At 45.3% G+C, this 27785-nt stretch overlaps 1 protein-coding gene across 1 annotated transcript in view; it reads right to left on the bottom strand.

The window, feature by feature from the left end:
- The window catches only part of LOC121544248 (dynein axonemal heavy chain 6), a 129822-nt gene that overhangs the window by 960 nt on the left and 101077 nt on the right, over positions 1–27785 (bottom strand). The window contains exons 61-79 of the mRNA XM_045209045.1: positions 27074–27241; positions 26486–26716; positions 25162–25283; positions 24755–24999; positions 24090–24529; positions 21561–21756; positions 21023–21235; positions 20310–20413; positions 19994–20150; positions 19555–19765; positions 19187–19289; positions 18170–18391; positions 17865–18068; positions 15173–15372; positions 14733–14893; positions 13364–13566; positions 12138–12250; positions 11802–11923; positions 170–315 (exon numbers count right to left, since the gene is read on the bottom strand). Of these exons, the coding sequence (XP_045064980.1) occupies positions 170–315; positions 11802–11923; positions 12138–12250; positions 13364–13566; positions 14733–14893; positions 15173–15372; positions 17865–18068; positions 18170–18391; positions 19187–19289; positions 19555–19765; positions 19994–20150; positions 20310–20413; positions 21023–21235; positions 21561–21756; positions 24090–24529; positions 24755–24999; positions 25162–25283; positions 26486–26716; positions 27074–27241 (3561 nt within the window). The remainder of the gene's footprint in view (positions 1–169; positions 316–11801; positions 11924–12137; positions 12251–13363; positions 13567–14732; positions 14894–15172; positions 15373–17864; positions 18069–18169; positions 18392–19186; positions 19290–19554; positions 19766–19993; positions 20151–20309; positions 20414–21022; positions 21236–21560; positions 21757–24089; positions 24530–24754; positions 25000–25161; positions 25284–26485; positions 26717–27073; positions 27242–27785) is intronic.

The raw sequence follows: 27785 nt of genomic DNA, 5'->3' as shown, positions 1-27785 counted from the left end.
AGTTCACCCTGATTACAAATGTCAGATGTTTCCTGACCCTGAAAATAGTAGTAGACCATCTGATTAATGTTGTCTTTTGGGTGCGCTATCCCTTTAATTGCTACCAACTATTTCTAGATTGGTATTATTAAATTATGTACCCAGTCAAACTTTTAGCTACTGTAGTTACCTCAAAAAGGAGCTTAGTTTTGTCTGCCACTTTGCTCCAGTTGATGGAGCGCTCATCCATGGGTTGAACATGATAGGTGAAAGACAGAGAGTCCACAGGCACATTCTTCTGTCGAGCACTGTTCTGGAGAACAGCTGTCAGAAAACCTATAGGGAAGATGCATGAACTAAATAAGTCAAAACGCCTCTTTCAGAATATTACAGAAATTAAGTTATATTATTAGAATTTCGAACTCAAATATGTAAGGCCGATATAATTCAAAGTGTGGTAGCCAGGGCACCAAAACAGTGGAGAAGAACGCTCTTAGTTGTTGCAGAAATTGGCCCACTATGCGGTTTATTTTCTGCATCTAGTTCTTAGTAGCTAGCTAACTAGCTTAGTAGCTAGCTAACTTTTTGGTTTGGATCCCGCGACACAGTTGGCATCAGTTGCTGGGATTGCTAGTCTCTGTCCAGTGATCCTGCCGACCAAGGATGGGTCTGAGGAGCTATTTGGCGTTGCAGCTAGTCTAGCTGCTAGCTAGCAGCATATCAAGGGCTTGAATGCAGCCCGCGACGTGGTTAACCATTGTGGCTGGGACCGCGGATTGTCCTGTGTTTGTGGCTGTCTAGATCCCTGCTGTTTGTTGTTTTCAATTATCCCTGTGACCTGCCCTATCTGGAACTGCGAGGTGTAACAGCGTAACCTACGTTGCTAGCTACCATGATAAAGACCAAAGCCGGTGGGAGTGCCGTTGTCAAGGACAGTGGTGTCTCTATCACACGTGAAGGATATTTTAAATGAACAAAAATAGTTCTACAAGCAGTTGTTACAACAACAAGAAAATCGCTTCAAGTGCTTTGTCCAAATACTGGTGGATTCGACAAATAAAATAATGGACGACCTGACCAGAGAGGTCCAGGACCTAAAGAACAGTTTGCAGTTCTCCCAGGGTCAGCTCGATGAGTTGAAACAGGTGAATGGCAAGATTACAGCAATCTGTAAGCCATTGAGAGAGGTCCGTTCTGTGTGTGAATCCATGATAACAATGACGGATAAATCAGATTGTCTCGAGGGACAATCAAGGCGTAACAACATGGTTGTGGACGGAATTGCAGAATCTCCACATGAGACCTGGATGGAGTCTGAGGACAAAGTGAGGGAAAGGATCTCTGAGAAATTGAAGATGGACCACAGGAAGATTGAGGTGGAGCGGGCCCGCAGGACTGGAAAACTCAACACCAGCCCAGGTGACAGGCCCAGGCCGATAGTGGTCAAGTTCCTGAGGTTCAATGGCAGGATAGCTGTTCTGGAAAGAGCCATGAACATGAGAGGAATGTATATCTTTCTCAACGAGGACTATCCTGAAGCTGTGCGCCAGAAGAGGAAAGAACTTATCCCAGCCATGAAAGCTGCCAGAGCGCGTGGGGACATTGCTTACATCCCCTATGACAGGCTCATTGTCCACCCTCCTTCCCAGAAGCCTGGAAGGGATGAGAGAGCCAAGCCTATGGATTCGTAGCTTCAACCCCGCAGCACACACACACACACCAATTGATTAATGGACTGCTGAATGTACAGTTGAATTTGGAAGTTTACATACACTTAGGTTGGAGTCATTTAAAACTCGTTTTTCAACCACTCCACACATTTCTTGTTAACAAACTATAGTTTTGGAAAGTTGGTTATGACTTTGTGCATGACACAAGTCATTTTCCAACAATTGTTTATAGACAGATTATTTCACTTATAATTCACTGTATCACAATTCCAGTGGGTCAGAAGTTTACATACACTAAGTTGACTGTGCCTTTAAACAGCTTGGAAAATTCCAGAAAATGATGTCATGGCTTTAGAAGCTTCTGATAGGCTAATTGACATCATTTGAGTCAATTGGAGGTGTACCTGTGGATATATTTCAAGGCCTACCTTCAAACTCAGTGCCTCTTTGCTTGACATCATGGGAAAATCAAAAGAAATCAGCCAAGACCTCAGAAGTTGTAGACCTCCACAAGTCTGGTTCATCATTGGGAGCAATTTCCAAACACCTGAAGGTACCACGTTCATCTGTACAAACAATAGTACGCAAGTATAAACACCATGGGACCACGGAGCCATCATACCGCTCAGGAAGGAGACGCGTTCTGTCTCCTAGAGATGAAAGTACTTTGGTGCGAAAAGTGCAAATCAATCCCAGAACAACAGCAAAGGACCCTGTGAAGATGCTGGAGGAAACAGGTACAAAAGTATCTATATCCACAGTAAAAACGAGTCCTATATCGACATAACCTGAAAGGCTGCTCAGCAAGGAAGAAGCCACTGCTCCAAAACCGCCATAAAAAAGCCAGACTACGGTTTGCAACTGCACATGGGGACAAAGATCGTACTTTTTTTGAGAAATGTCCTCTGGTCTGATGAAACAAAAATATAACTGTTTGGCCATAATGATCATCGTTATGTTTGGAGGAAAAAGGGGGTTGCTTGCAAGCCGTAGAACACCATCCCAACCAAATGGGTCTTCCAAATGGTCAATGTCCCCAAGCAGACTTCCAAAGTTGTGGCAAAATGGCTTAAGGACAACAAAGTCAAGGTATTGGAGTGGCCATCACAAAGCCCTGACCTCAATCATATAGAACATTTGAGGGCAGAACTGAAAAAGCGTGTGCGAGCAAGGAGGCCTACAAACCTGACTCAGTTACACCAGCTCTGTCAGGAGGAATGGGCCAACATTCACCCAACTTATTGTGGGAAGCTTGTGGAAGGCTACCCGAAACGTTTGACCCAAGTTAAACAATTTAAAGGCAATGCTACCAAATACTAATTGAGTGTATGTAAACTTCTGACCCACTGGGAATGTGATGAAAGAAATAAAAGCTGAAATAAATCATTCTCTACTATTATTCTGACATTTCACATTCTTAAAATAAAGTGGTGATCCTAACTGACCTAAGACTGGGAATTTTTACTAGGATTAAATGTCAGGAATTGTGAAAAACTGAGTTTACATACACCTTAGCCAAATACATTTAAACTTCCAACTTAAACTGTATATTTTTTTTATCTTGCTTTGTTTGATCTTTTCAGTATTATGTCTATCTCTGATAAGCTACCCAGGAAAGGGCTGAAAATATCCCATATTAATATATGTAGCTTTAGAAATAAGGTTAATGAAATCAATAACTTGCAAACATCAGATAACATTAATATATTAGTCATTTCTGAGACTCACTTAGATAATTCATGTGATGATACAGCAGTAGCAATACAAGAATATAACATCTATAGAAGAGACAGAAATGCTTATGGGGGAGGTGTTGCTGTATATATTCAGAGCCATATCCCTGTAATGCTTAGAGAAGATCGTATGTCACGTGTTATTGACGTGTTGTGGTTGAAGGTTCACTTGCCACATCTAAAGTCCTTCCTTTTGGGGTGTCGCTATAGGCCACCAAGTGCAAACAGTCAATATATAAACAATATGTGTGAAATGCTTGATAGTGTATGTGATGTAAACAGAGAGGTCTACTCTCTTGGGGACCTGAATATTGACTGGTTTTCATCAAGCTGTCCGCTCAAGAGGAAGCTTCTTACTGTAACCAGTGCCTGTAATCTGGTTCAGGTTATTAATCAACCTACCAGGGTGTTTACAAACACTACAGGAACAAGATCATCCACATGTATCGATCACATTTTTATTAACACTGTAGATGTCACAGTTCCCTCAGCCAGAACCCAAAAGCAGACCAGGACAAGGAGAGTTGAACGAAGGTGAGGGTTTATTAGATACGACAAAAAGGTGCAGTATAATCCAGGGACAGAGCGGGCGGCGTGGTTGAGTAGTTGGGGGTGCAGTCTGGGTCCAGTGATGGCTCGGCAGCCGCCGACCATCAGGCAGAGGTGGAGTGAAGGTTCCGGACGTGTGACTGCAGGTGGAACAAAAACGGAGGTAAGAACACAAAACTCAACAAAGTACAAAATAACAAAACTCACGCAAGATACTCTTGAACTGATACACAGTACACCTACTGTTCATGGCTAACGATCCGGCAGGAACTGGATGTTGGGCCAGAGCCTAAGAAAGGTGCTGATTAGGCCCAGGTGTGCAGATTGCTAATAGGAAGCAGGTGCGGAAACCAGAGCGCTCCCCGGAGCGTTCCCGAACCCTCGGGAAACTGGAGATTACGACCAGACCCCGACTCAGACAGCCGGGATCGTTACAGTACCCCCCTCCGACGAACGCCACCGGGCGGACTCCCGGAGCGCCAGGATGGAGGCGGTAAAAGTCCCTGATGAGATCCGCATCTAGGACCTGTCGCCGCGGAATCCAACTCCTCTCCTCAGGACCATACCCCTCCCAGTCCACGAGATACTGGAAACCCCGGCCCCGCCGTCTGGAATCCATAATGCGACGCACCGTGTAGGCAGGACCACCTCCGATCATCCGAGGAGGAGGAGGAGGAGGCGGAGGAGGCAACAGAGGACTGAGGAAGACAGGCTTGAGGCAGGAGACATGAAAGGTGGGATGGACTCTGAGCGTCCTCGGTAGTTTGAGTCGCACTGCCACTGGATTGATCACCTTCTCCACCACAAACGGACCAATAAACTTCGGTAACAACTTCCTAGACTCAGTCCGTAACGGAAGATCCCGTGTGGCCAACCAAACCCTATCTCCGATGGTATAGGTGGGAGCGGGGATCCGGCGACGATTCGCCTGGAGCTGATACCGGTCCGAACCTCTAAGGAGTGCCTTTCTGGCCCGATGCCAGGTCCGGTGGCAACGCCGAATATGGGCCTGAACAGAAGGCACTGAGAGCTCCTTCTCCTGAGAAGGGAACAGGGGAGGTTGGTAGCCATACAGGCACTGGAAGGGAGACATCCCAGTGGCAGATGTAGGGGAGAGTATTGTGGGCATACTCAACCCAAGGCAACTGAGAGGCCCAGGAGGTGGGGTTGGAAGAGACCAGACAGCGTAGCGTGGATTCCATCTTCTGGTTGGCTCTCTCCGCCTGACCATTGGATTGGGGGTGAAAACCAGATGTGAGACTGACTGTAGCTCCAATGGCCAAACAGAAGGACTTCCAGACAGCAGAGGTAAACTGAGGGCCACGGTCGGAAACGATATCACTGGGCAAACCGTGGACCCTGAAAACCTCCCTAACCAGGATCTCGGACGTCTCCGAGGCAGAGGGAAGCTTGGCAATAGGCACAAAGTGGGCGAACTTGCTGAATCTGTCCACGATAGTCAGAACGACCGTGTTCCCCTCAGAAGCGGGCAACCCCGTGACGAAGTCCAGGGCCAGATGCGACCATGGACGCCGGGGAATAGGAAGGGGATGAAGTAGTCCAGAGCTGGGCCGATTGGTACTCTTATTCTGCGCACACACTGGACAGGCAGCAACAAAACCCCGAGTATCCTCGGCCATGGCAGGCCACCAAAAACGTCTGCGAAGAAACGCCATAGTCCGAGCCACGCCGGGGTGACAAGCCATCTTGCTGGCGTGGGACCATTTGAGGACAGCAGGACGAACCGACTCAGGCACAAACAACCGACCGGGTGGACCGTTACCGGGACCGGGCTGAGTCCGAAGGGCCGCCAGCACCTCCTCCTCAATCTTCCACATCACTGCTCCCACGACGCAGTTCCGGGGGAGAATAGTCTCGGTCTTGGACCCACTCTCCTCCGTCTTGGAGAACATCCGGGACAAGGCGTCCGCCTTGCCGTTCTTAGATCCAGGTCGGAACGTCAGGGCAAACTTGAATCGTCCGAAAAACAACGCCCACCTGGCCTGACGGGGAGTTGAGACGTTTAGCCGATTGCACGTAAGCAAGATTCTTGTGGTCAGTCCAGACAATAAACGGTTGCTCCGCCCCTCCAACCAGTGGCGCCACTCCTCCAAGGCAAGTTTCACCGCGAGAAGCTCCCGGTTACCCACATCGTAATTCCTCTCTGCAGGCGAAAGGCGACGAGAGTAGTAGGCGCAGGGATGGAGTTTACTGTCCGTGGAGCATCGCTGCGACAGGATGGCGCCAACTCCCACATCCGACGCGTCCACTTCAACGACGAACTGACGGGCCGTGTCCGGTTGAGAGAGAATCGGTGCGTTGGTGAATCGCCTCTTCAAATCCAGAAACGCACGATCCGCCTCCGGATTCCACTTGAAGGTCCTGATACTGGAAGTCAAGGCAGTTAATGGAGCGGCCACACGGCTGTAATCCCGGATGAATCTGCGGTAGAAATTCGCAAACCCCAAAAATCTCTGGAGTTGCAATCTCGTACCGGGCTGGACCCATTCCAGAACCGCTCTAACCTTCTCCTGATCCATCCTAATCTCACCCCTGGAGATGATGTACCCGAGAAAGGATGTAGTGTGGGCGTGAAACTCGCACTTCTCGGCCTTCACGAACAGACGATTCTCCAACAATCGCTGCAGAACCTGCCGGACATGCTGGACGTGGTCGGAAGGTTCCTTCGAGAAGATCAGAATGTCATCCAGGTAAACAAACACGAAGAGACCGATCATATCTCTCAGGACGTCGTTCACCATACTCTGGAATACCGCTGGAGCATTGGTCAGTCCAAACGGCATCACCTGATACTCGAAGTGACCCATCGGTGTATTGAAACCCGTCAACCACTCGTCCCCCTCTCTGATCCGGACCAGGTGATACGCATTGCGTAGGTCTAGCTTGGTGAACACCGTAGCACCCTGTAAGGAGTCGAAGGCAGAACTCATCAAGGGCAGGGGATACTTGTTCTTGACCGTGATGTCATTCAACCCCCGATAATCAATACACGGTCGAAGAGAGCCATCCTTCTTTCCCACAAAGAAGAATCCTGCCCCCAGGGGTGATGACGAGGGACGAACGAGACCAGCAGCTAGGGACTCCTTGATGTAGGTCTCCAACGCCTCACGTTCAGGTCTGGAGATACTGTATAACCTTCCCTTGGGGTAGACAGCTCCAGGAACCAGGTTGATGGCACAATCATATGGTCGGTGGGGAGGAAGTGACAGAGCCTTCTGCTTACTGAAAACTTCCCCCAAATCGTGATATGTCTCGGGAACCAGGGACAAATCTGGGGGTTTAGCCTCAATCACCTGACTGGGAACCGAATGGGGGCAGGCAGTCTTGAGACAGTTAGCATGACAATCAAGGCTCCAACTCGTTACCTTGCCCGTCGCCCAATCGAACGTGGGATTGTGTTCCTTCAGCCAGGGGTATCCAAGGACCAGAGGAACATGGGAAGACGGCAGAATGAAAAATGAAATCATCTCCGAATGGTTCCCCGACAACCGCATCTTAACCGGTTCAGTCCTCATCGTGATACGTGCCAGACTACTGCCGTTCAGAGTGGTCGCTTCAATGGCTTCCGGCAATTGCTCCTTGGAAAGCCCCAGCTGTTCCACCAACTCGGCATCAAGAAAGCTTCCATCGGCACCTGAATCGATAAAAGCGTTAAGCGCTAAGCTCTGATTCCTGTTCACAAGGGTAGCCGGGAAGCGGGGTCTGACAGAGGTACTGAGAGGTTGAAACTGGCTCGCTAAAAGTCCTCCCAACTTTAGCGAGCCGGGCAGTTTGACGACCGCCGGGAACCAGTGGAGATGTAATGTCCCGAGCGACCACAGTAGAGGCAGCAGTTGGTCTTACGTCTATGTTGACGCTCCTCCTTGGTTAACCCGTGCCGCCCCACTTGCATGGGTTCAGAATCGGGAGAGAGGTCCTCTCTACTAATCCTTAGTGGTGGAGAATGATCGACGTGTTCTGGTCCACCACCCGATCCGACTGGGAACTGAGAAGCTGATCGATTGGACGGACCCCATTGCTTCTCCCTCCTTCGCTCTCGGACTCGATTATCCACCCGAATAGACAAGGCTACCAAGCTGTCCAGGTCACTAGGCTCCGGATAGGAGATCAACTCATCCTTGAGCTGCTCCGACAGGCCCTGGTAAAAGGCCGCTTGCAAAGACTCCTCGTTCCACCCACTCTCCACAGCCAACGTCTTGAACTCGATCACGAAGTCGGCCACGCTGCGAGTTCCTTGGTGAAGAGAAAACAGACGCCTAGCTGCGTCCCTCCCTCGGACGGAATGGTCGAAGAGCTTCCTCATCTCGGCCGTGAACCCCTGGTATGAAGCCATGCAGGGATCCTGTCGTTCCCCCAAACGGCTGAAGCCCACTCCAGCGCTCGACCACGCAGCAACTCAATCAAAAAGGCTATCCTAGCCTTGTCAGTGGCATAAGAGTAGGGCTGTAGATCGAACACTAATCCACACTGCATAAGGAAGGAACGGCATCTTCCCAGCTCCCCCTCATATTTATCCGGCGTCGGGACCTTGGGCTCACGGAGGGACACAACTTCAGAAGCGGCAGGCGAGATGGGTGAAACCGGTAGTGAGTCCTCCACCGGACACTGGCGTTGGTTCTGGACCTCCGTCAGGCCGGTAGAAAGGTTCCGAACTGACAACGCGATCACCTGTAGTACCATGCTATGATGGCCCAACATCTTCTCCTGCTGGGTAATGGCATGGCGAACAGAGTCCAGGTCCGCTGGGTTCATAATTGGCCGGATCGTTCTGTCACAGTTCCCTCAGCCAGAACCCAAAAGCAGACCAGGACAAGGAGAGTTGAACGAAGGTGAGGGTTTATTAGATACGACAAAAAGGTGCAGTATAATCCAGGGACAGAGCGGGCGGCGTGGTTGAGTAGTTGGGGGTGCAGTCTGGGTCCAGTGATGGCTCGGCAGCCGCCGACCATCAGGCAGAGGTGGAGTGAAGGTTCCGGACGTGTGACTGCAGGTGGAACAAAAACGGAGGTAAGAACACAAAACTCAACAAAGTACAAAATAACAAAACTCACGCAAGATACTCTTGAACTGATACACAGTACACCTACTGTTCATGGCTAACGATCCGGCAGGAACTGGATGTTGGGCCAGAGCCTAAGAAAGGTGCTGATTAGGCCCAGGTGTGCAGATTGCTAATAGGAAGCAGGTGCGGAAACCAGAGCGCTCCCCGGAGCGTTCCCGAACCCTCGGGAAACTGGAGATTACGACCAGACCCCGACTCAGACAGCCGGGATCGTTACAGTAGAACTTTGTTCTAAAGCTGTATCCGTACCCATTGGATGCAGTGATCACAATATAGTGGCTATATCCAGGAAAGCCAAAGTTCCAACAGCTGGGCCTAAAATAGTGTATAAGAGATCATACAAAATATTTTTCTATGGCTCATATGTGGATGATGTAAAAAATATTTGTTGGTCTGATGTGAATAATAAGGAGCATCCAGACGCTGCACTCGATGAATTTATGAAATTGCTTCTTCCAATTATTGATAAACATTCACCTGTTAGGAAACTGACTGTTAGAACTGTTAAGGCTCCATGGATTGATGAGGAATTGAAAAACTGTATGGTTGAAAGAGATGGGGCAAAAGGAGTGGCTAATAAGTCTGGCTGCACATCTGACTGGTTGACTTAATGCAAATTGAGAAATTATATGACTAAACTCAACAAAAAGAAGAAACTGTATTATGAAGCCAAGATCAATGATATAAAGAATGATGGGAAAAAAACTTTGGAGCACTTTAAATGAAATCATGGGCAGAAAGACAAATTCAACTCCATCTTTCATCGAATCAGATGGCTTATTCATCACAAAACCATTTGATGTTGGCAATTATTTTAATGATTACTTCGTGTGCAAACGTAGGCAGGAAATGCCAACAATGAACAGTGAGCCATCATATTCATGCATAAAAAAACAAATAATGAAAGAAAAGCATTGCAAGTTTGAATTTTGTAAAGTTAGTGTGGGAGAGGTGGAAAAATGATTGTTATCGATCAATAATGATAAACCTCCTGGCATTGACCATTTAGAGCTACTGAGGATGGTAGCTGACTCTATAGCCACTCCTATCTGTCATATCTTTAATCTGAGCCTAGAGGAAAGTCTTTGTCCTCAGGCCTGGAGGGAAGCCAAAGTAATTCCGCTACCCAAGAATGGTAAAGTGGCCTTTACTGGTTCTAACAGCAGACCTATAAACTTGCTGCCAGCTCTTAGCAAACTGTTGGAAATAATGGTGTTTGACCAAATGCAATGCTATTTCTCTGTAAACAAATTAACAACAGACTTTCAGCATGCTTATAGCGAAGGACACTCAACATGTAATGCACTGACACAAATGACTGATGATTGGTTGAAATAAATGTATAATAAGAAGATTGTGGGAGCTGTACTGTTAGAGTTCAGTGCAGCCTTTGATATTATTGACCATAACCTGTTGTTGAAAAAACGTATGTGTTATGGCTTTTCAACCTCTGCCATATCGTGGATTCAGAGCTATCTATCTAATAGAACTCAAAGGCTTTTCTTTAATGGAAGCTTCTCTGTCAAACATGTAAAGTGTGGTGTACCACAGGGCAGCTCTCTAGGCCCTCTACTCTTTTCTATTTTTACCAATGACCTGCCACTGGCATTAAACAAAGCATGTGTGTCCATGTATGCTGATGATTCAACCATATACACATCAGCAACCACAGCTAATGAAGTCACTGAAACCCTTAAAGAGTTGCATTCTGTTTTGGAATGGGTGGCCACTAATAAACTGGTCCTGAACATCTCTAAAACTAAGAGCATTGTATTTGGTCCAAATCATTCCCTAAGTTCTAGACCTCAGCTGAATCTGGTAATGAATGGTGTGGCTGTTGAACAAGTTGAGGAGAGTAAATTACTTGGTGTTAACTTAGATTGTAAACTATCATGGTCAAAACCATCTAGATTAAATGGTTGTAAAGATGGGGAGAGGTCTGTCCGTAATAAAGAGATGCTCTGCTTTTTTGACACCACACTTCAAAAAGCAAGTTCTGCAGGCTCTAGTTTGGTCGAATCTTGATTATTGTCCAGTCGTGTGGTCCAGTGCTGCAAGGAAAGACCTAGTTAAGCTGCAGCTGGCCCAAAACAGAGCGGCACGTACATGTACTCTTCATTGTAATCAGAGGGCTGATATAAATACTATGCATGCCAGTCTCTCTTGGCTAAGAGTTGAGGAGAGACTGACTGCATCACTTCTTCTTTTTATAAGAAACAATGTGTTGAAAATCCCAAATTGTTTGCATAGTCAACATACACACATCTCTGACACACACACTTACCCCACCAGACATGCCACCAGGGGACTTTTCACAGTCCCCAAATCCAGAACAAATTCAAGAAAGCGTACAGTATTATATAGAGCCATTATTGTATGGAACTCCGTTCCATCTCATATTGCTCAAATAAACAGCAAATCTGGTTTCAAAAAACAGATAAAGCAACACCTCACAACGCTTCTCCCCTATTTGACCTAGATAGTTTGTGTGTATGTATTGATATGTTGGCTACGTGTGCCTTTAAAAAACAATGTGTGTAGTTCTGTTCTAGTCTATTAATGTTCTGTATTATGTCATGTTTCATGTTTTGTTCGGACCCCAGGAAGAGTAGCTGCTGCTTTTGCAACAGCTAATGGGGATCCTAATAAAATACCAAATACCAATTGTAAGCCAACGACAAATGTCCCTTTCACTAAAGATTGACATTGAAGTTTTGAACTTGGAAGTAGTGTCTCTATTATGGCTGCTAGTTTAGGTATGTTTATTCTGGCTGTTATGTACAATACCTTGTGGAAAGAAGAACCCAGAGAGCCAGTAGGAGCGAGGCTTCCTGTTCTTGAGGCTCTGCTGCAGGTCAGTCTTAGGTGGACGGTTCAAAGAGTAGACTCCTCCACTAATCATAGGTATCCTGAATACATAGAGGGCATATACAGGGAATATTAGGGGTTAGGAACATAAGTACTTTAATAACTGATATTTTTTCCATTCACCATGAATGTACAATACTGTATTCAAAAGAAAATTAAGATGCCCATTACATAATTATGAAGGTTTACATTGATTAGAGTTTAAACAATACAAGCTTTAAGTATTTGTATGTCAACTTAGTTAATGTTTTCTACTTTTCTATAAGGTTGATCTTGATGTTGTCTGCCCAGGCTCTGAAGAACCACACTCTCTGTTCCAGGTCCAGGATCCACGAACCCAGAGCCTTGCACGACTCATACGAGCAGTGCTACCAAGGCAACAACAAAATAAAGAGAGATTACTTCTTATCCAAGTTGAATCAATTGCTTTTCATTGCTTTGTTTACTTAGAGTATAATGATACCTTGGGCTTGGAGGAACATTTAAAAATGTCTAAACTAACGTGAAGCATGGAATTGGGTTAAAAGATCGAGTTAGATTGAGTGCAATGAGAGCTGAGCTGTGGAGAGTGTTTACTTCAGGGTTGAGCAAACTAGAGCGCATCCAATCCGGCCCGCGGGAGGTTTGAATAAAAAAGTATTATTTTGGGTTAAAAAAATAATAATAATCTGTGCAGCTTTCCATTTAATTTTGATATCCTGATGTGGCCCTTGAGCCAAAAAGTTTGCCCACCTGGTTTACTAATATACTGTCCCTTCCAGTCTGATGATGGGGAGCAGGTCAGTGTAGACCTACCATCTAGACTCATGATACTATCATGGTGAGCAGGGCAGTGTAGACCTACCTTCCATTCTGATGGTACTATCATGGTGAGCAGGGCAGTATAGACCTACCTTCCAGTCTGATGGTACTATCATGGTGAGCAGGGCAGTGTAGACCTACCTTCCAGTCTGATGGTACTATCATGGTGAGCAGGGCAGTGTAGACCTACCTTCCAGTCTGATGGTACTATCATGGTGAGCAGGGCAGTGTAGACCTACCTTCCAGTCTGATGGTACTATCATGGTGAGCAGGGCAGTGTAGACCTACCTTCCAGTCTGATGGTACTATCATGGTGAGCAGGGCAGTATAGACCTACCTTCCAGTCTGATGGTACTATCATGGTGAGCAGGGCAGTGTAGACCTACCTTCCAGTCTGATGGTACTATCATGGTGAGCAGGGCAGTGTAGACCTACCTTCCAGTCTGATGGTACTATCATGGTGAGCAGGGCAGTGTAGACCTACCTTCCAGTCTGATGGTACTATCATGGTGAGCAGGGCAGTGTAGACCTACCTTCCAGTCTGATGGTACTATCATGGTGAGCAGGGCAGTGTAGACCTACCTTCCAGTCTGATGGTACTATCATGGTGAGCAGGGCAGTGTAGACCTACCTTCCAGTCTGATGGTACTATCATGGTGAGCAGGGCAGTGTAGACCTACCTTCCAGTCTGATGGTACTATCATGGTGAGCAGGGCAGTGTAGACCTCCTCCAGAGCCTCACTCATCAGCACCTCTCCTCTGATGGAGGCGGAGAAGGCGAGGAGGCTGGAGCGCACCACACATAGGAGGTGGTTGAACCGGTCAATCTCCTGTCGCAGGATCACCAGCAGGGCAGAGGAGGCCAAGGCTGTGCGTCTCTCACCTTCAGAGTACACACACATGCACCCGCACGCACGCACGCACGCATACAGACAGACAGATGTCTTTCGGTAAGAACTATGAACAAAACTGGACACAAAGATAGATATATAGAATCTCGCAATGTCACTCTCACCAACTCGCTCACTAACTCTCACTCTGTAACTCTCTCACTAACTCTCACTCTTAGGAGTCAAAATAAGAAATGGTACAACCTGTGAAAAATAATTTCCTTTTCGGAGGACAATAAATCTATTATATTCTAATCTATTCGTAGCCCTTTACACTTGTACCCGTATACGGGTTGAAAAAATGGCTGATAAACACCTAAATTGGAACGCAGTGGCTGTACAGTAACATGCTATAAATGGCGTCAGAGCTCAGGCTCTGGGCTTCACAGCTCTGTATGGGTTTTGACTGACAGCCGTTCTGACCTTGAGCACCACACGTTACAAGAAGTTGCCCCCATCCGTCCCGCTAATTGGACAACTTTTGCTAATGTTTTGTTGCCTGAGTGAGGGAAATGCTGTAAATTAAAATGACTATGTATTTTGAAAGATGAGACGTTGAGGATTATCGAAAATACCGCTTTTATATCATGCAAGCAAGCCAAACACCTGCGAGTCCAAATGTGCACTTCACGTTTCCAAATCATAAAACTCAGGGATGCAGGGTTGTGTTCCAAACAAAACAACTACAAGTGCACTTGCTCTAGTTCCTCAATGGCTTGAAGACTCTTCTTTGAGTCATAAAAGTGCATTGAAATGACTTAGGAACTGTGCACACTTTGAGAGGTAATTGGCCACTTGGAGACCAGTTAGTCCTCTCACTCAAACTCTTGTCATTTCTTTTGTCTTATGGTGCTCCTACCCCATATTTTCTAGGAATATTGTTATTGAATATATCCAGAGTTTTTTCAGATTGTGTAATCAACAAATGCAGTGAAAAGTACAGTACATGTAAAATGCACATAAAATCAACAGTAATGTTTGGATTTAGTCTTGTGTCAGGTGAACTGTTGTGTCCTCAACTTTGGTCTAATAATTTCCCCAGAATCTCCAAACTATTCCCTTTCAATTGCTACCATGCTTTTGCATATGCTTTTCATGTTTATTCTGTAAGCCCTATCCATATAGGCCAATCCTAACAAGGGTTGAGTATGTAAATTACCCTGGTCACAGGAAGATGATTCAACAAAGTTGACTTTGGCAATGATGTCTCTGAGGAACAGTGTTTTCTCTGTGACACTATCAACCTCCACTGTCTCTGGTAGTTTCTTCAAGATGTTCATGGCCATCTTCAGAACTACACCATCCTGGCACTGTCTGTCTCTGCTCCGCACAAACAAACAGAAGAAGAACAATTCAGCATTTCATTAAGATTTCTTACACTACATAACACAACCAACACCGTTTTTCTAATTCACGTGCCGAAATGAACCATATTGTGCTGCCTTGGATAGTTTATTTTCACCTTGTCCTTTCCAGCACACTGTGGCGGATGCTTAACCATGCCAGCTCTGTACAGCTCCGCTTGGCTCGGCTCAGTATTGTGAAAAGGACATAATTAATAGATCTATTTGTGGGTTGTATTTCCCCTGGGAGACCCACCTGACCAGCAGGCTGCTATCAGAGAGCCTGGGCTGCAGCTTGACTATTGTGTGTAGCAGCTGCTGGGTCTGGTTCTGCAGTATCACCATCTCTGCACTGCTGTCGATGCCAAACACCTCCGCCAGGTCCTTGTCTGGCATGTTCTCTATGTATGCTCTACACTGGGGCCAGCTGGCGTCTTTAGGGAAGGGAGGGTAGCCCTGCCAAGAGAAATACAATATAATGCTCTCAATGAAGACATCAATAATAACAGAAACATACAGTTTTGCTTGAGGATTACGCTTAAGTATTGTCTGTTGTATTTCATCATGTAATGTTTTCACAAAGTATTCATACGCCTTGACTTATTCCACATTTTGTTGTGTTACAGCTTGAATTCCAAATTGATTAAATATATTTGTTTCTTACCCATCTACACACAATACCCCATAATGACAAAGTGAAAACAAGTTTTTAGAAATGTTAGCAATTTATTGAAAATTAAATACAGACATTTTTAATTTACATAACTATTCACACCGCTGAGTCAATATTTTGTAGAAGCACCTTTGGCGGCGATTACAGCTGTGAGTCTTTTGGGGTAAGTCTCTAAGAACTTTCCACACCTGGATTGTGCAACATTTGCCCATTATTCTATAAAAAATTATTCAAGCTCTGTCAAGTTGGTTGTTGATCATTGCTAGACAGCTATTTTCAAGTCTTGCCATAAATTTTCAAGCCGATTTAAGTCAAAACTGTAACTAGGCCACTCAGGAACATTCAATGTCGTCTTGGTAAGCAACCAGCATAGATTTGGCCTTGTGTTTTAGGTTATTGTCCTGCTGAAAGGTGAATTTGTCTCCCAGTGTCTGTTGGAAAGCAGACTGAACCAGGTTTTCCTCTAGGATTTTGCCTGTGCTTATAGCTGTATTCCGTTTCCTTTTATCCTAAAAAACTCCCTAGTCCTTGCCGATGACAAGCATACCCATAATATGATACAGCCACCACCATGCTTGAAAATATGAAGAGTGGTATTCAGTGATGTGCTGTGTTTGCCCCAAACATAACACTTTGTATTCAGGACAAAAGTTAATTTCTTTGCCACATTCTTTGCAGTATTACTTAAGTACCTTGCTGCAAACAGTATGCATGTTTTAGAATGTTTTACTCTGTACAGGCTTCCTTCTTTTCACTCTGTCATTTAGGTTAGTATTGTGGAGTAACTACAATGTTGTTGATCCATCCTCAGTTTTCTCATATCACAACCATTAAACTCTGTAACTGTGTTAAAATAACCATTGGCCTCATGGTGAAATCTCTGAGCAGTTTCTATGGTATTATTTTATGTATCATTAAGGCAAATGTAGGGAAAGGTCAAAGGTAAAATAATAATATTAGTAATAAGCATGGATATGTTGTAAAATTAAAAACCTATATGCCTTAAAATGTTTATGGATTGAGAACCAGTTGAAAGGTTAATACAGAGCAGAGACATTTATGTGTTTTTCATAAAACTCCCTGCAGCTGGTCTGGGAATGTCAATGACGTGATGGCTGTGTGGAGATTGGAGTAACAATGGAACTAGTGTTGTCATTTCTTTATGCTTATGACCTTATGACCTGACACATGGCCACATGCACATAATCTCAGGGGCTGGGGAGGATGATGAATGATAAATGTTTTATAATGTGTTATGAAATGATAATGGTGAAACAGAATGAACATGTTTGATATTTTATAATCCAGATACATGCTTAAATAAGGAATATAGACGTGGAGTATATGCTGTGTTTTAAATGAATGCATGTGTTCTTTCACAGGGGCTCTTAAACTGTGGCCCATGGGCTTGTTATAGACACATGGTATGCATTACATTAGTTTTTTTAAGAAGGGGCCTAAGCACGCAGCCAATAGAATGATAGAATGAGAGGGGTGGTACAGAATTTAAAAAAAGTTAGGAATGTACGCATGTTTTTTCATTTGTGTGGATATAAGAGATCTCTAAGCCAGAGGGAGACAGTTTTGTTCCATGGAGCAAGCTGGGCTTTGTTATGCAATAAAGTCTAATTCTTGAATTCACAAGCTCCAGTGTCTTGAGAGATATTTTTGAGTTGATTATCTATTAGTCAAATATTTCTACCACGACATTTCCTTCCTCTCCAGCAACTGAGTTAGGAAAGACACCTGTATCTTTGTAGTGACTGGGTGTATTGATACACCATCCAAAGCCTAATTAGTAACTTCACCATGCTCAAAGGGTCTTTATGGTTGAATGTGCATGAAATGTACTACTCGATTGAGGTATGTGTGGGGTACAGAGATGGATTAATTATTCAAAAATCACGTTAACCACTATTATTGAACACGGAATGAGTCCATGCAACTTATTATGTGACGTGTTAAGTACATTTTTACTCCAGAACTTATTTAGCCTTGCCATAACAAAGGGGTTGAATACTTATTGACTAAAGACATTCCAGATTAATTTTCTTTATACATTTCTAAAATTTCGACAACAAAATTCCACTTTCTTCCAAATACTTAGTTTTTTTAATTACATTTTTGTCATGTAGCAGACAGAGGCAAAGTAGGTAAAAAAAACCATATGATTTCACAATGACCCTATTCATTGCTTTACCAGTATGTTGAGATGGATCCTGTGACTGTAAATTGTGATGCCAGTGTTAAGTGGAGGGGTGTGTCTGACTCCTACCTGAGCCTGACAGAAGCTGTGTCCGTCCTGCAGGACCGACGGGGTATAGCAGCGGTGGAGAATGGTAAGCAGGCAGCGGCGGTCCCAGGGGTCGGTGACACGCCCGCCGTAGATCACCTCACCTGTCAGGTAGCGCAGGGCCGCCCAGGGCAGCTCAGAACCTTCCGCAGCCCGCAGGAGACGCTTCTGATTCAGCATGGACACCTAAGACACACAGACAGAGCCAAGATCTATGTCATTGTCTTGTAAGCTGAGAAGCTCTGTTGAGTTGGAAACAGTACAGGATGTGTTACGTCATAATGTACCTCCAGATCAGAAGAAGTAAAGGTGTAGGGTATGTTCCACCCCAGAGGGCCGTATTTCTTCCTCTCCTGCACAATGGCGTTGAAGAAGCAGAGGCTGAAGAGCAGAGTCTTCCAGGCTGGGCTGCAGTCCATTTTACAGAAGCTCCTCTCGGTCACCTCTCCACTGGGACTGAAGGTGTGGAGGAGCTTCTCCTTCAGACCCCGAGGAGGCTCCACTGCTATCTACAGGACAGGAAGTGGAATTACTGTATTAGTAACTGAGGCTCTACCACTATCTACAGGACAGGAAGTGGAATTACTGTATTAGTAACTAAGGCTCCACCGCTATCTACAGGACAGGAAGTGGAATTACTGTATTAGTATCCAAGGCTCTACCACTATCTACAGGACAGGAAGTGGAATTACTGTATTAGGAACTGAGGCTCCACTGCTATCTACAGGACAGGAAGTAGAATTACTGTATTAGTAACTGAGGCTCTACCACTATCTACAGGACAGGAAGTGGAATTACTGTATTAGTAACTGAGGCTCTACCACTATCTACAGGACAGGAAGTAGAATTACTGTATTAGTAACTGAGGCTCTACCACTATCTACAGGACAGGAAGTGGAATTACTGTATTAGGAACTGAGGCTCTACCACTATCTACAGGACAGGAAGTGGAATTACTGTATTAGTAACTGAGGCTCTACCACTATCTACAGGACAGGAAGTGGAATTACTGTATTAGTAACTGAGGCTCTACCACTATCTACAGGACAGGAAGTGGAATTACTGTATTAGGAACTGAGGCTCTACCACTATCTACAGGAATGGAATCATTGGCAATGGATTTGTAACAACAACAGACATTGTTGTGTTCTGAAATATAATCTCTAGAAGAGACAAAGCCCCTCAAACGATGGCAATTTGACTGGTTCACTCATGGGTACACCATAGAAATAAAATCCCTAATTATACTTCTATAGGTGCATGGCCCTCTAATGGGGAGCTGTGGTAATGAAGGCCTGGCTGACCTTAATGGCTCTCTGCAGGATGGAGGCAGGGAACACTGGGTCTGGTTCAGAGGACAGCCACAGACGGAAGTCAGGGTCCAGGTCTGAGCTTTTCCACTTTAACCTGAGCAGTAGGGATGACAAACACTCAACACACTCAGGTCTGTGGAGAGGCATCCGTCTCCAGCTGGATCCTGTGGGTAGCGGCACCTGACAGGACAGCACCTAAAGGCATCTCACAGGACCCTCTGTGCTTCAACATGGTGTCAAACAAACGTACTACATCGTATAGTTGTCTCACACGACATTACCCATCAGCATAAAGATTATATTAAGACATAAAAACATGCTAAATAAAAGCTCAAAACAGCACAACAATATGTCCTCACGAGTTGACGACAGTCTGCAATCTGGGCATAAAGGAGGCAGCCAGGTGGCAGTTCTGCAGGAAGACCCAGCGGCCCTTGAGGACCTGGGCCTTGTAGATGAGCTCCTCTGCCCTGGGGCCCTGGCCCTGACCCAGAGACACCATGTCCAGATGCAGGTTGCTGCCCCTCAGCTCCTGGGCCAGACGCACCAGGTGGGAGGCTGGGTCCATGCCTGGACAGACAGGGGAGAACAAGGACATCAGACATTACCTAAAGCTGCTTGTACACTACACCATATTCTCCAGGAATTTCAAAGGTGTACAATAAGCTTTGAGTGTCCCGGTGTCCATACCAAATCCTACTAGTGGGAGAGAGGGTGGAAAAAGCAGCCTAACCCCCAAGGTTATTGCACACCAGTTTAGGGAGGATGTTTAGTACACAAGACTAGCAGTAGTCTTACCAGGGGAGAGGAGGAATACGATGGGCATGTTGGCAGAGCAGCGTTCATACACCTCTCTCAGGGAGATCTTTCCAACCTCCAGGTACTTAGAACCCATCTTCTCTATGACAAAGGCTTTCACTGCCGTGTTCAGACACTCAGGCCTCAGGATCTTAATCTGGGAGATAAAGACAGCCTCAATAGTTCACAGCTTTTTTGCTTTTGACAGAGTTCATCATATTTATCAAGGAGAATGTTTTGAGTACTCACAAAGCTGTAACCCACATGCATGCGCACGCACCCACCCGCCCACCCACCCAACCACACACACACACACCAGGATGATCTTCTGGAAGCCTGAGAGGCTCTCCCAGGGGAAGATGCGGACACACTTGGTGAGATGTCTGTCCTTCAAGGCTTCTGCTGACTGGGATGACTCTCCTGGACAGACAGACAAACCACATCATGATGTCACACACACATTCATTCATGACATAGGAGATGAGCTAGAATGAGATTCTATTGGTGAGGGGGAACGAGCTAGAATGAGATTCTATTGGTGAGGGGGAACAAGCTAGAATGAGATTCTATTGGTGAGGGGGAACGAGCTAGAATGAGATTCTATTGGTGAGGGGGAACAAGCTAGAATGAGATTATATTTCTATTGGTGAGGGGAACGAGCTAGAATGAGATTCTATTGGTGAGTGGGAACGAGCTAGAATTAGATTCTATTGGTGAGGGGGAACGAGCTAGAATGAGATTCTATTGGTGAGGGGGAACAAGCTAGAATGAGATTCTATTGGTGAGGGGGAACGAGCTAGAATGAGATTATATTGGTGAGGGGGAACAAGCTAGAATGAGATTATATTGGTGAGGGGGAACGAGCTAGAATGAGATTATATTTATATTGGTGAGGGGAATGTGTATTGCTTGTCATTACCATGAAGAGGTTCTGTGAAATAAGTCAAAGAAATGATACGCTTCAAGGAATAAGTCAAGTAACCCAATGTTCACCAGGGAAGCTTAACATTCCAGTGCAGCAACACCAACCTTCAGTATCAGAACCAGTGTCTCCAGCGTAGGGTTCACTGAGGAACTCATAGAGGTTCCTAGCATGCTGGAACAGTTCCCACTGCACACAGTTGGTCTGGAAGGACTTGTAGAGGGTGGTGAAGCAGGGTAGGTGGGCACTCAGGTATTGGCACTGTGCCCACATGCTGTCTGTCAGCCACAGGTGGTCCGGACGCTTGCCCAGGAGCTCCCCTATTGACACAATCACACACAGATGCACTCAGCCATTTTACGGTGGTCATCTCTAGCTAACTTGCATCCATTTCCCCCCTCATACAACACTTTGTTTACACTGTGACGTAAAAGTGAAATAGGGTTATTCATTACTTAGGGTTATTCTTTCAGAGTGAGATTGATAGGTAATGAAATCAATGTCTTGATTACTCAAATGCTCACTCATTCATGGTCTACTTATTTTCCAGCTGAAAGACAGTTTGGAGCCTTTTAAAGACAATCTCTGATTCAATATGTGGCCTCATGTTACTGACAGATGCCTGACACAGCAGGTATATTCTACCTTCCTCCTGCTCGGGTCTCTTTGAGTCCATCATGCTGGCCAGGACAGCAGAGTGTAGGAAGATCTTCCACTCTTCAGCAGGCAGGAACTCAGTGCTGCCCACTATCATGTTGTGCTTGTTGGTCTTCATGATGTTACAACACATCAGGAAGGAGAAAACCACCTGGTGGTCCACAAACAGGGCCAGGGATACTTCCTGGAGGGGAAGGGGGAGAGAGAGAGGGGGAGGGGAGAGGGGAGAGGGGGAGAGAGTAAGGAGGGGAGAGAGGGAGGGGAAGAGAGAGAAGGGGGAGAGGGGGAGAGAGGGAGAGAGAGAGGGAGAGTGGGGAGAGAGAGGGGGGGAGAGAGGGAGAGAGGGGGGAGAGAGGGAGAGAGGGAGAGAGAGAGAGAGAACAAGGAGGGGGATTCACAGCAGAAAGACAAAATAACATTGAGTATTTTACTAGTCTCGCATTTGCACACTTCAAGTTTCATTTTCACAGTGTTTTTAGAACTAACAAATGAAAGTGTGAAAGCCGCACATTACACCAGTGATGGATTTTACAACAAATATTTCCAAAAGTGGTATATGTTCTTATAAACCTGTCAGCCTGGATACCTGCCACAAAACTACACTACTGGTGAAAAGTTTTAGAACACCTACTCATTCAAGGGTTTTTCTTTATTTTTTTATTATTTTCTACATTGTAGAATAATAGTGAAGACATCAAAACTATGAAATAACACATATGGAATCATGTAACCAAAAAAGCTTCAAATAGCCACCCACTGCCTTGATGGCAGCTTTGCACCCTCTTGGCATTCTCTCAACCAGCTTCATGAGGTAGTCAGCTGGGATGCATTTCAATTAACAGGTGTGCTTCTTAAAAGTTAATTTGTGGAATTTCTTTCCTTCTTAATGCGTTTGAGCCAATCAGTTGTGTTGTGACAAGGTGGGGGGGTACACAGAAGATAGCCCTATTTGGTAAAAGACCAAGTCCATATTATGGCAAGAACAGCTCAAATAAGCAAAGATAAACGACAGTCCATCATTACTTTAAGACATGAAGGTCAGTCAATACGGAACATTTCAATAACTTTTAAGTTTCTTCAAGTGCAGTCACAAAAACCATAAAGTGCTATGATGAAACTGGCTCTCATGAGGACCGCCACAGGAATGGAACACCCAGAGTTACCTCTGCTGCAGAGGATAAGTTCATTAGAGTTACCAGCCTCAGAAATTGCAGCCCAAATAAATGCTTCACAGAGTTCAAGTAACAAACACATCTCAACATCAACTGTTCAGAGGAGACTGTGTGAATCAGGCCTTCATGATCGAATTGCTGGAAAGAAACCACTACTAAAGGACATCAATAGACAGAGTGGTGCAGCGGTCTAAGGCACTGCATCTCAGTGCTAGAGGCGTCACTACAGACCGAGTGGTGCAGCGGTCTAAGGCACTGCATCTCAGTGCTTGAGGCGTCACTACAGACACCCTGGTTTGATTCCAGGCTGTATCACAACCGGCCGTGATTGGGTGTCCCATAGGGCGGAGCACAATTGGCCCCATGTCGTCCGGGTTTGGCCGGTGTAGGCCGTCATTGTAAATAAGAATTTGTTCTTAACTGACTTGCCTAGTTAAATAAAGGTTAAATAAATAAAAATAAAAATAATAAAAAGAGACTTGCTTGGGCCAAGAAACACGAGCAGCGGACATTAGACCGGTGGAAATTTGTCCTTTGGTCTGGAGTACAAATTGGAGATTTGTGGTTCCAACTGCCGTGTCTTTGTGAGACGCGGTGTGGGTGAACGGATGATCTCCGCATGTATATTTCCCACCGTAAAGCATGGAGGAGGAGGTGTTATGGTGTGTGGGTGCTTTGCTGGTGACACTGTCTGTGATTTATTTAGAATTCAAGGCACACTTAACCAGCATGGCTACCACAGCATTCTGCAGCGATACGCCATCCCATCTGGTTTGGGCTTAGTGGGACTATCATTTGTTTTTCAACAGGAAAATGAGCTATTTTACCAAGAAGGAGAGTGATGAAGTATTGCATCAGATGACCTGGCCTCCACAATCCCCGACCTCAACCCAATTGAGATGGTTTGGGATGAGTCGGACCGCAGAGTGAAGGAAAAGCAGCCAACAAGTGCTCAGCATACGTGGGAACTCCTTCAAGACTGTTGGAAAATAATTCCAGGTGAAGCTGGTTGAGAGAATGCCAAGAGTGTGCAAAGCTGTCATCAAGGCAAAGGGTGGCTATTTGAAGAATCTCAAATATAAAATATATTTTGATTTGTTTAACACTTTTTTGGTTACTACATGATTCCATATGTGTTATTGCATAGTTTTGACATCTTCACTATTATTCTACAATGTAGAAAATAGTAAAAATAAAGAAAAACCCTTGAATGAGTAGGTGTTCTAAAACTTTTCACCGGTAGTGTAAATAGAAAAATTCAGTCAAGCTCACTTAAGATGTGTAAAACCCCGAAAAAAAATTGCATGTTACCTGTCCATGATTGTGTTACTCTCAATACTGTTACCTTGTATATACTCTCAGTGATGGCGTTCATCATCTTGAGAAGACGAATGTTAAAGTCCCCCATGTTGGGAGCACATGTCCCAGGCACCACCACAGCCCTCCTCAGGCTTTTAGCTCCAGCCGGGCGCAGGGTGCCCGTCACGGGCATGGACACGTCCAGGGTGGGCCACTCCTGGCCCTCTGTAGCCACCTGCAAAGCTTTCACATACATGTCATTGAACCAGTCCAGGGAGAACTGGTACATGTAGTTGACCTGGGTGAGGTCGGCCAGGACAAAGTACAGGTCTGCCCCCCGGTTAGCGATAGGGAGGTACTTCTTGCGGACCTCGTCGATCTCCTTCTCCTTGTCCTTAGCCGTCTCAACCCGCATGGAGATCTCGTTGGAGGTGACTTTGGACTTTTTCAAGTTATCAACAAGGTCCTGGTCGTCCAATATGTGTCCTGAAGCAAGACAAAGTATTAGTGTTTTAATATGTCACATTTTATGTGAAGGGAGAGAATGTGGTCAACTCTTTCCTCTCTTCATCCTCTTGGTAAAAACAATAGTGAAAGAGAAGCTAGAAGCAAAGCCAACAGTCGATCTTGATCAAGATTTTCACGTTACATTTAGGGATAGGTAGAACGGCACAAAATCCATCCATCCTCATCCCTCCCTCCCTCCCTCACCCTGGGTGTCCTGTAGCAGCAGCAGGGATCTGTTCTCCAGCTCGTGGAGGCTGAACAGGTCAGCAGTAATAGTGTGGAGGAGCTGGTTGTGTTGCAGTTCTAGTTCCGGCTGCTGCAGAGACACCACGCTGGACAGCAGCTGCTCCTGCAGACACTCGTACTCTACCGAGAAGTTGATCAGCTTCACCAGGATACACACCGCCGGGAGGAAGTGGGGGTTGGGCAGACAGGTTGCCAGGTAGAGCCTTCAGTGAGAAAGAGAAGAGAGGAGGAGGAGAAGGGAGGAGATGAGGAGGAGAGGAGTTGTGACAACTTATAAGACCTATTGCTATTGCTTCAAATATGAAAATGTAGATTTTTTTTTATGCATGGTAATTTTAAGAAAATAAGGGCTCAATTTAATGTACCTAAAGTTGGGATTGTACTCAATTTCAGTGTCTCCAATTTTGATGAATGATTGACCCTCACGTATTGTAAGGTTCTTGATCAGGATTGGCTGAAGACAGGGATCTATGTTCTCAAGAACATCCTGAAAACAGAAGAATGGTCAAAGGGGAGGATCAATAGCATTAAGGACATACTAATAATCCATCTTGATCTCATTTATTACATCAGTCTCATTTAAGCAAACCACTAGCTAGGTTTCCATCCAATTGGCGATAGATTTTCATGCGAATATTCACAAATCTGCATAAAAACAATCCGCATTTTCCCACCAGAGATGTTTCCATCAAACGGACTTGTTGCAGATAAAAGGCTGTGCGTGATGACGTAGTGCACATAAAAATACATTTTGTGGTTAAATTCCTGTGTACCCAATAAAAATTGTTAAATGGGTTTCCATCACATTTTCAACTCTACTGATGATTTTGTCACAAAAACTGTTGCGTTATATAGAGAATGTGCCCACTCTGGTTTTGGCACACGCACTCTACAACAGTTCGCAGATACAATGTGGGTATAGCCTACATCAGGGGTACTCAACTCTTACCCTACGAGGTCCGGAGCCTGCTGGTTTTCTGTTCTACCTGATAATTAATTTCACCCACCTGGTGTCCCAGGTCTAAATCAGTCCCTGATTAGAGGGGAATAATGAAAACACTCAGTGGAACTGGCTTCCAGGTCTAGGGTTGAGTTTGAAAGGCCTACATGATTAAATTATTATGGACAAAATAGCGAGATTATTTTTATTTGTCAAATGGCAGCCAAGCATCGATCAGAATAAGACCCTGGATATTTATTGGAAACGAGCAAGCTTATCACCGTGAACGTTCACCATCCTGTGAAGTTCATCATAACTTATTTCATCTGTAGTCTAATAAACTGCATGGTTTCCTGAACCGTAGTGGGAGGACCACACACCATGTCATCGCGTGACTCCAAGTTTACTTCCATATGATGGTGATTATATCAATATTTGAGCATAAAAGCGTTTCCACTTTGTCTAGCGTATTTTGTTTAGTCGATATTTGGAAAGTTTACAGACAAATTTGCTATTTCCATTCACATGTACTTTACTCGGATGAAAAGGTTGGCTGGAAACCTGGTTACTGTTGGGAATCACAATCTTTGATTCTAAGTTGTAGAATTAAAATCAATCAAATTTGTATATTCTATATTGTATATTTTATCAGGCAATACCTGAATAAGAGATCAACACAGAGGCCGCTGGAGGAAATCTGTCAAATGCTCCCTAAAGAGCAAAAGGGTTTAAGTAGCCTAAGCAAGTACCTGAATAAGGACAGCGTCCCCCATGCGAATGGCCCTCTCCACTGTCTTCATATAGTTGGGGTCTGAGGCCAGCATCTTCCTGAGCCTGACCCCCTCCATAGAGCAGATCCACCTGGTGGCCTGGCCCTGGGGGTCGATCAGCAGGGGCCAGTGGGGACCATTCTTCACGATCACAGCATTCTCTGTGGAGTTCTGATCTGGTGGCAGGCCTGTGTTCTGCCAGTGTCTCACCTGAGGGAGATAAGATTTCCCGATATCATTAAAATGATGAGAAAATAGTTACATCTGCGGCATTAAGGCAATACATGCTAAAACAAAATGTGTGTGTTGTTGTTTGTACATCTAAGAAATATTCTGTGAACATTCACATGAGAATGAGCAGTATGATCCTTCGAGCCGGATATTGCCCCAGAACGCTTTGAATCCACTATTGTGCGGAGCTATAGCTCTGAATTAAATGAGACTAACATTAAGGGATGACTTGCACCACTGAGCGTTGATCAGTGCATTTATGTGTCACTGTCTCTCAATGCTGACAGTTTTCTAAATTGCTTTGGATTAAAAATGCCTGCTAAATGACCACATTACCTGGATCTCCATGTTGTGGCAGAAGTCCAGCCACTTCTTCACCATGGCTTTACGGTAGTCAGCCGTCAGAGGTCCACAGTACGTGATGAACGCTGAGGAAACCATGACGTCACCCACTATGTGCTGCAGCTTGTTGTCCAGGTCACACACTGCTTTCTCCCAGCGATCCTGATACACGGAGATACACACAGACATACACAGGGAAACAGGCAGGTCAAATCAACAGAAAGCATACATGTGGCCTCCCGAGTGGCGCAGCGGTCTAAGTGTCACAACAGACTGTGACCGGAAGTCCCATATGGTGGCTTTACTTGGCTCATTGCGCTCTAGCGGCCCCTTGTGGCGGGCCGGGTGCCTGCAGGCTGACTTCGGTGGTCAGTTGAACGGTGTTTCCTCCGACACATTGGTGCAGCTGGCTTCCGTGTTAAACGAGTGGGTGTTAAGAAGTGCGGCTTGGCGGGTCATGTTGGGGAGTTGCAGCAATGAGACAAATTGGGGAGAATAAGGGATACAAATGATTTAGAAAATGAATACATGTAAGAAATCAGCATTCAAAGTATCATTGTAGGGCTGCATCTCTTTCAGAGCTCAATTTGTAAGGACAACAGTGAACTTTTCATCGTATCGGCAGAAATATCGGAATCGGTGTATTTTAACTCCCAAAGTCCCATAACGGTCTGGCTTTATGAAATTCATCAATATTTTACTACTG

The sequence above is a fragment of the Coregonus clupeaformis genome, chromosome 29, assembly GCF_020615455.1.
Source record: "Coregonus clupeaformis isolate EN_2021a chromosome 29, ASM2061545v1, whole genome shotgun sequence".
In the NCBI taxonomy this organism is placed as follows: domain Eukaryota; kingdom Metazoa; phylum Chordata; class Actinopteri; order Salmoniformes; family Salmonidae; genus Coregonus; species Coregonus clupeaformis.
Note: the sequence above shows the minus strand (reverse complement) of the source record. Positions and strands in the feature narration are given on the sequence as shown.